Raw genomic sequence first — 9835 nt, forward strand, 5'->3', positions numbered from 1 at the left:
TTCTGAGCCACTCTCTGGTTGTTTGTATAGCCAGGTGGTGCTGCTTGTCCATAGGAACCTTGAGGATTTTTGTAAAAATTTTGATTTGGCCTCATTCCTTGGTTGTATTGAGCGTAATTCAGTTGCTCAATGTTTGCAGCACTACCTAACTGACAATCAACACCTATATGACCAGTTATACCACAGATTTCACAAGGAGGGGATGCAGAAGAAGGTGGGACAGCATTAACATTAAGTTTTTCAATTTTTTGCGTTAATGCCTCAACCTTAGCAGCAAGGTGGTTATATTCAGAGACTTCGTGTATACCTGCCTCTTTCTTAGAGGGAGTAGGAGTGGTGACGGCTCTTTCGTTGGTCCATTGGTAATGATTCTGAGCCATGTCCTCAATCAAAGCATAAGCCTCCGTGTAGTTTTTGTTCATTAGAGCTCCACCTGCAGCTGCATCAACAGACATCTTAGTGGTATATGACAAGCCATTATAAAACGTGTGGACTATAAGCCACTTCTCTAGGCCATGGTGGGGACAAAGTCTAAGCATTTCCTTGAAACGCTCCCACGCCTCATAGAGAGACTCCCCATCTTTTTGATTGAAACGCGTAATTTGGTCTCTAAGCTTAGCTGTTTTGGATGGGGGGAAAAATCGGGCGAGGAATGCTCGCCTCATATCGTCCCATGAAGTAATGGAACCGACTTCTAGGGAATGGAACCAAGCGCTAGCTCTATCCCTTAAGGAAAAGGGAAAGAGATGAAGTCTTACGGCTTCTTGGTTCTCTTTTATGGTGCCACTGAGTCTAAGGAAGGAAGAAATATGGAGATTTGGATCCTCAGTGGGTGATCCAGAAAACTGGTTTTGCTGTACTAAATTGAGTAGTGCAGGCTTGATCTCGAAGTTATTACCCGCAACCGTTGGGTACACGATAATAGCTTGTGGCTCTTCCGTTGAAGGAGTAGCATACTCTTTGAGAGTACGTTCAGCCATAGCGGTATTATTTTGTGCCTCTCTCTTTTTCTTATGCAAAAATCTTTCGATCTCAGGAATAAATTCTCCGAGACTTTTACTTCTTCGCATAAGAAACCGAGAACCCAAGAAGTTAGTGGTAAAAACAAAAAGAAAGAAAAGTAGAAGAGAAGAGGAAGAGAAAAAGAGCAGAGAGTTCTAATCACAAAGAAAGAATTAATTAAATTAGTTTACTCCCCGGCAGCGGCGCCAAAAACTTGATGAGATAAAACCGCAAGTGCACGGTCTTACCGAAGTAGTATAAAAGAGTATCGTTCCGACAGGGAGTAGTTCAATTTAATTAATCTTTAGAGATGATTAGAAGAGAGAAGAGATTGTAGATTGGGGGTTTTTAAACGGTTGAAAGCAATATAATAAAAGAGCCTTGGGATCGTTGGTTTCATCTAATTAACAAGTCCTTCTCAAACCGAAACCATAAGCTTATAATGTTATGTTAGACCTAATTTCTCAAGATAGTTTCTCTTAAGTTCCTCTAGCAACCAAGCCTATTTCGCTGACTTGATTACTATTGGATTTTGGTTCCTCTAACAACCAAGCCTATTTCGCTGACTTGATTGTTATTAGTTCCCTTGAAGATCGAAACTATATGTCTCAAAGATTGCAAAGCCTATTTCGCTGACTTTGCAATCCTTGTCTGAATTCACTTGTTCGAATATCAAAGCTCCACTTTCGTTTTATGAATTGATATTTGGAATAATGGACGAACAATTATCAAACCCTCCACTTTCGTTTCCACAGTTTGATAATGGTTAATCCATGTTAAGACGGTGAATTCAGATAAGAAACTAGGGTTACATAAGATTAAGGCTTAGGGCTTGGTTTGATTAGGATTATGTCATTTAGACTTATCCAACAATCCCAAGACAAGAAGAAGTCTACTCACTCATGTTCATCGTAGACATGGGGGAGAAGAGAGAAAGCATGAAAGTAAAAGACAGGAAAATAAAGGAAAGGAAAAGAACTTTATTGAAAAGCAATTGTCACTTATTGTATTCCAAGTAAAGATGAATATTTAGTGATGGCTAGCTACTCTATTTATAGTACACAATTGACTTAAAATCTAAGCAAGTATATTCCTAGAATATTCCTCGGTAGATTGTGCGCCAAAATAGAATAGCTTGGAGTCAAAGCAAAAGCAGCAAAAGGCATCTGGAGGGTGGCACGGGCCGTGCCAAGCTTCTGACTTGTGGGAGATATATTTTGTTTCCCAATCTTCATATTTTTGTGTCCAATCTGCTCCAAATCCCTTTCTTTTGCTCCAAGACTCTCTCCATCCAATATTCTTCCCTGAAATATAATAAATTGCATTTTAAAGTAAACTATTCTAAAAAGGAAATAATACTAATATAAAACTAAATAAAATCTAAATAAAACTAAACTAAAAAGCATATTAAAATAACATATAATTGACTCATCACTTAACTCCAATTTAATTGTCCTCATCCCTAAAATTGCTGGTGCTGATAAGTTGGACAGTTACATGCCTATAGCTCTTGCAAATTTCTAGTTTAAAATCATTACCAAGATATTGGCTGACAGGTTAGGTATAATAGCTTCTAGAATCATTTCAACTCCCCAAAGGGGATTCATCCCTGGCAGACACATCCAAGACTGCATTATTACTACTTCAGAAGCTGTTAATTCTCTTCACAAGAAAGCTTATGGAGGCAACATAGCGATGAAAATTGATATTAAAAAGGATTTTGACACCATCAATTGGAAGTTTCTTATTCATGTTTTAACTTGTTTTGGCTTCAGCAAGGTGTTTTGTGATTGGATTACTAACATTCTGAAATCTGCTAAAATCTCCATCCATATAAATGGAAAAGCTGTTGGTTTCTTCAATTGTACTAGAGGTGTGAGGCAGGGGGATCCTCTATCACCTATTCTCTTTTGTTTAGCCGAGGAAGTCATTAGTAGAGGGCTGTCTACTCTTGTTAGGGAAGGCAGGCTAACTCAGACGAATGCAACTAAAAATCATTACTTTCCCAGTCATTGTTTGTATGCAGATGACATTCTCATCTTCTGCAAGGGTACTCAATCCAACATAAGGAATATCATGCATCTTTTTGAGCTTTATGGTCAATATTCTGGGCAGTTGGTGAATGTTCACAAGAGTAGATTTTACTCTGGAGCTCTTTCTATGTCCAGAATTCATACCTTAACTTCCATTACTGGTTTCAATCATGGCCAACTTCCCTTCATGTACCTTGGTATTCTTCTGTTTAAAGGGAAACCCAAAGCAGTTCATCTGAGACCTATTGTGGACAAAATTAAGCAGAAATTGAGCACTTGGAAAGGGATGCTTCTGACTATAATGGGTAGAGTGCAGCTTATTAATGCTGTCATTAGCTGCATGTTCACCTATTCTTTTCATATATATCAATGGCCTTCCAGTCTTCTTATTGAGGTTGCTAAATGCATGAGGAATTTTATATGGAGTGGCAATATTGAAGACAGGAAAATATGCACTGTTGCTTGGAATTCTATGTGTAAATCCAGAGATGAAGGGGGTCTATCTGTCAGAGATCCTGCTAAGATCAATCAAGCAGCTTTGATGCTTTTAACCTGGCAACTGTGGAATTCAACTGAACAATGGGCTTATATTTGTAGACAAAGGTTTTTAAGAAATGGAAGTCCTAAATCTAACTACTTAACTTCCTCAATATGGCCAGGATTGAAGAAGCATACTCATATGGTTTTAGAGCACTCCATCTGGTCAATTGGAAATGGTGAGAGAATTTATTTCTGGACTGATAGGTGGGTAGATAGATAGATTGCAACTCATTGGAACATTCCTCAGTCTGTTGCTTCAACTTTGAATATGAAGGTGTCTGATTGTATAACTAATGGTGAATGGTGCATTCCTGAGTATATTGTGAATAGAGACTCTAACCTGGCCACTCATATTTGCAATATTACTTTGCCTGTTGATGATATCCCTGACATGTTATGCTGGGCTTCTGTTCCTGATGGAATTCTCACCAACAAAATTGCTTTTAGAACTTTGAATGGTATTGGCCAAAGGACTGTTTGGGCCAATAGTTTGTGGAATACTCATACCCCTCCTTCCAGATCTTTTATCACATGGAGGCTGCTTAATAATAAGCTCCCCACTGATGAAAATCTGAGGAAAAGAGGTTGCTTTATTGTGTCAATCTGCTGCTTCTGTTTGCAGGAATCTGAAACATCTCAACATATATTCTTTGACTGTCCAGTCACCTCTAATCTGTGGGAATGGCTGAGAAAGGGCACTAATCAATCTCTGGATTGCACTAACTGTCTGCTGATGCTTATTGGAGGATTGAGCATCAGCAGCAAAATGGTTCAACAATTAGTGCAATCTATTATAATCCACACTATTTGGGTCATATGGAGAGAAAGAAATCAAAGGTATTTTCATGATAAAAAGCAAGCTATGACCACTCTATTCAACACCATACTGTCAGAAGTTAATCAAAGTTACAATCTTAGTTTGGTTAAAGGGTCTCCGGCTATGCTTGATTATAATGTGGCCAAATTGTTTAACATACCCTTCAAAGTTAAGAGAATCACTCCTATTCATGGAACTTCTTGGAAGCCTCCAAGTGCTGGAGTTTTTAAACTTAATTGTGATGGTTCTTCAATTGGCAGTCAACCCTGTGGTTCAATTGGTATAGTTATCAGAGACTCAGATTCCAATTTTATTGGGGCTATCTGCAGCAACATTGGTCATGCAACACCTCTTGAGGCTGAGTTCAGTGCCTGCATGCTTGCCATTGAAAGAGCTCAACACATGGGTCTTACTAATATTTGCTTAGAAACTGATTCTTTGCAAGTTGTTAATGCTTTCAGGACTAAGTTGGGGGCTCCTTGGAAGATGAGAGCCAGATGGTTCAATTGCTTAAAGTTTTGCTATGGCATTATTTGTTCGTTTGTTCACATTCCTAGAGAAGGAAACATGGTAGCTGATGTTATAGCCAAAAATGGCCAGGGTCTTTCTCTCTATTCCACCCAGTGGTGGTCTTCCCCACCATCCTTCATTAATTCTCTTCTCTTAAGAGACAGTCTTGGACTTCCTTTTTCTAGATTAGCTTGATTTTTCTTGTCCTCCTTGTTGGTTTTAGGAGGATCTTGTATTGTTTGTTTGTGTTGGCTTTGCTTTTTTGTTTTGGTTTCAGGGTTTCTTTTGGTGTTTCTTTGTATTGCTTGTTTTCTTTGTTCTGATGCTTCGGTGATTGTATTTGGTTCAGGCCTCTCCTGATCTTATATATAATCTAGCTTTATCCAAAAAAAAATAAAATTGTTTTGTTAGCTTTTAGATCTCATTTATTTAACTTTTGTATGTTAAATTTTAGTTATTGGATATTGTTCATTTTCATGCTATTTTTTATTCAACCTCGCTTATTTCAAATTCCTTCACTTTTGGTCTTTGGTAGAACTTCACGATGGAAAAATACATATGTGTTTTGCTAAGTTGACAAAATACATGCTTATTTAAAATTTAAATTGGTGTTGCAATTTTTTATTTGAGTTTAATTTGTGGTATATTAATTACTCCAAATTCTTCAACAAACCCATAAAATTACCAGCAACGAACAATATTTCATATACTCTTATGGTCAAAGCACACACTCCTTATTTTGTTCCTAACCATTTCTCTCAAGTTAAAATTTCATTTTCATCTTATTTCTTTTTCTGGGTTAGTTTCTTTATTCTCATGAATGAGAGGAATAGAAACATCTCTTCATAAAATCACCGCCAATCTATTTTTTTTTACAATGTTATAACTCAATATAACTTTATTTAATTATGTTACCAGATTACAGATGTAGAGAGTCTCACATTTAAGAGAGAAGTTAATTTGTCATATATGAGTGAGTATGTGGTAAGAATAATATAAGTGAAATGACTTATATATGTAACACCCCGTTTTCCCAACTTAAAAATTTCAAACATATATCTGAGTATTCATCATATAAACGGAATGCTACACTTCATAAAATCATAAATAAGATAATTAACTAATTATCCTTCAACATAAATCAATTCCAAAACATTGCAGCAGATTATATTCATCAACATAATTAAGTCTTGGCACGCAGGCCTCATCAAACATCTCATAATTATTCAGTTAAACAACATAATCATAAAATCATAATCAAATACGTAAAGGAATAGAAAATATCCACTAAAGATCTCATCCCGTTACGTATCAGAGCACCTAAAGACTCAGTGAGGGATAACCACTCACGGCAGCAAAGCAACAACAATTACTCTCGATCACCTGCAAGTTACTCATACGAAGAGCACATTTTCAAGCAGCAGGGGTGAGATTTCACAAAACAATAATATTAAACATATAATTCGACAATTATATTTAACAACATGAAAACATCATAATATTCATCATAGATAATAATATATCATTTATCACTTCATTAATGGTTCATATAAAGAATCACAACTTCAACAACTTGACAACTTAACATCCTTGACTCGACAAATGCGACTCCAACTCGACTATGCAACTTAGACCTCTTATATGCATGTGGTACCAATCCAGGGCATCAAGCCCTCAACGTAATAAGTATTAATATACTTCCAGAGCATCAAGCCCCCAACATAATTGAGCTAAAGCTCCAGGGCATCAAGCCCCAAACGTGGCGAGCAAAGGCTCCAAGGCATCAAGCCCCCAACAATGAATGCTAATGCATGGACACAATAACTTAACTTCTTATAAACAACAACCTTTTATATATATATATCCAATAATTTGGAACATCATCATCTTAATCAACTTAGACTGATTCATGCAGCTTAGTTAAATAACAAGCAGCAACATAGGCAGTATGCAAATCATCATGATATAACAATATCGAATGCAAGTCATCAACATCATAAACATCAAACATAATTCATGTAATGTATATACAATTATATAACATTAGCAACAACATTAGATTAAACAATTCAGGCTTACTGAACAACAACAACAACAAGATAAATAACTTAGTTTCTAACCTCCAAGATCAACTAACATCAACTTGTTCGACAAAGATCACATTTAACCTAAACAAGGCATTCTGTAACTGGTTAGCTTGCGAGGCGAGGGCCTCTACTCGCCATGGCGAGTTCAGGTGCAACTCCCAAAAATTCATTCTTAACTATTTCGGGTTCAATCTCAATCTATAATCTTTCCTAATCATCATTATACATGTTCAGGCACTCAAAAAAATCTAAGGTTCAACTTAAAGGTCAAAATTATGAAATCATGATGCGTCTCTGGTCACACTCACTAGGCGAGTGAATCTGCTCGCTATGGCGAGCTGCAAGGTGCAACTCGCGAGGCGGGGAAAACTTGCTCGCGTGGCGAGCGATGAAGTTCATCACTCGCTATGGCGAGGATCATAGTTTGGGAGGCGAGCGAAGAATGTTGGCTCGGGCAGAAGTGCAGTTTTCAGAAAAATTCACTATTTCTCATGGTTTTAACTTTTAAGCCTAGCATTGATTCCTGCAATCATCTAATAACTTATCTAAGGTCTGTAAACAGTTTCTAGATCAATCTAACAATTTTACATCAATTAATCCTCAATTCCTCTCATTAACCCTAGTTTTCCACTTCTAAATACAATTATCAGAATCATATATGATAATAGAATTGAATACTAGTCTCACCCTTACCTTAGAATAAAAAATAGCAGCACTCTAGGTCTCTTGCTCTTCTCTTGGTTTTTCTCCCTTTTCTCCAAAAACTGATCGCACGTAATGTTTCTTCTAAACTAGGTCTCTCCTATTTATATTTCCTCCATCTATTCTTATCTTATTTCTCTTTTCCCCCCAAAACTCTCTAAAATCTCAAAACAACCCCTAAACTCAATATATATTTTATTTTCAAATCTTATTTTATTAAACAATTAAATAAGTCACAACTCCTCATAAAATCACATAAAATCACCTCAATCATATAAATGTCTTAAATCACACATATATCATATAAATATAATATAAACTCATCTTAATAAATTCTAGACTCAATTAAATAATTCAAAGAGGGCGTTACAATATACATAATGCTTCAAGGTTTTAAATGAACATGTGGTGTTCGTCTCACTTTTATGGGTTCTTTTAACGTAATGTGATTGTTCAACTCAGTTTATGCTCCCCTGGAAGTTACAACATTATGATAAACTATTTTGTTAGTTTTAGATGCCCTTTGTTTTAAAATTTTATTTATTTTTTTAGTCAATCTTTATTATTTTATAGATTATAAAACTGTAAACGTGTTATGCTGAGTTGACAAAATAAATGTTGAATGCTACCAACACTTATTTTTGCACACTCTCTTTAGCACTCACTATTTTATTGGATGAAATCAATATATGTCCCACCACTTTATGCGAGTTCTATTTCCAAAGTGTAGATCCACAATAATTTAGACCAATAAAAAAGTGAGTATTAGAAAGAGTGTTCAAAACAGAGTGTTGCTAGCACTACTCTATTAGACATTTTAAGTGTAGATGTGGTGTCAGTCTCATTTTTGTGATTCCTATTAATATAATATGATATTCCGACGAATTATAGGTTTCATTTGCAGACTCAACATTATGATGAATCATTTTGTCGTTGTTTGGATGTCATTTGCTATTTTTTGTAGAGTTAATTAACTAAAAGGTCAAGTAGCAAATCTATAACCTTCATTTTTTTTAGATAACTGAGGAGATGGGAGGTGAAATCGAAAACACACTAACTCATGGAGATGGGAGCAAATGAGAGAAAGATGACCAAACTTAGACTTGACGGCAGCATGGTCATCACGTGACCATCTTAACTTTTTTTTTGGATAAAGGCAAATGAAATAAAGAGTCAGGAGAGGCCTGAACCAAATACAAAATCAATCCATAAGAGTACGAGAGTAACGTAAGCCTAAACTATCCCTCAACAAAAAGGATGAAATAAAAGGAGGAGGGGAAGGCCACCATTGAGAGGAGAACATAGCAAGACCTTGACCATTCTTAGCAAGGGCATCAGCAGCCATATTACCTTCTCTGAGAATGTGAGTGCAGATGCAGCCAGACAACTTGCAGAAGTGCAAGCAATTATGCCATCTACCACGTAACTTCCAAGGGATACCAGAGCCTTTATGGAAAGCATTGACCACAGCCAAAGAGTCAGTTTCTATCCAAAGATGAGTCAGATGCATGTCTATGGCCTTTTAAATAGCTAACAGAAAGGCACAAAATTCAGCTTCGAGGGAGGAGGCCTGACCAATATTACTAGCCACTGCACCCAAAAAGTTGGATCCAGAGTCCCTAATCACAAAGCCAACCGCTCCACAAGGAATGAGCCCAAAGGAGGGTATTTTTGTGATAAAAAAAGTTAATCAATATCATCATTTGATTAAAATCAATCAATGGCTAAAATTTGGCATCAAATTAACTTTGATATTTAAATGTCATTTAATCCTAACTCATTTTTATATATTGATTGAGGGTATTTCTGTGATAAAAAAATTATGTCACTATTCCCTACTTAAAAAAAAATCATGCCACTATTCCCTAAAAAAAAATTGAACATGCATTGATTTTAGTTGATTACATAATATGCATGCTCAAAGATAATTCATATCACATTTACCTTCAATTCCTTAATGGTGATCATCATTTACCTTCAATTCCTTTTTCCTCTAAAAAATAATTCGTTCAATTCCTTCAACATGATAAATGGATGATTTGCGTTTTTAATACCATGTTTAATGTTCAATAATCTGCTAGCCTTTTTTCCTATATACAGTCGATCAATCTTACATCATTTTTACTTGCTTATTCATTACGTAC

General features: G+C 36.1%; 1 protein-coding gene and 1 non-coding gene across 2 annotated transcripts; both read left to right on the top strand.

Moving 5' to 3' along the window:
- Positions 1–510: 510 nt before the first annotated feature.
- LOC120579832 (small nucleolar RNA R71) lies at positions 511–617 on the top strand. The gene has a single exon (XR_005645575.1). It is a non-coding gene; the product is annotated as a small nucleolar RNA R71 (small nucleolar RNA).
- A 3226-nt stretch (positions 618–3843) lies between these two features.
- On the top strand, positions 3844–5097 carry LOC112420102 (uncharacterized). Its single transcript, XM_024778737.2, has one exon. The coding sequence runs from the start codon at positions 3844–3846 to the stop codon at positions 5095–5097; it is 1254 nt and encodes a 417-aa protein (XP_024634505.2).
- Positions 5098–9835: the final 4738 nt, after the last annotated feature.

Source organism: Medicago truncatula, chromosome 3 (genome assembly GCF_003473485.1).
Source record: "Medicago truncatula cultivar Jemalong A17 chromosome 3, MtrunA17r5.0-ANR, whole genome shotgun sequence".
Lineage (NCBI taxonomy): Eukaryota > Viridiplantae > Streptophyta > Magnoliopsida > Fabales > Fabaceae > Medicago > Medicago truncatula.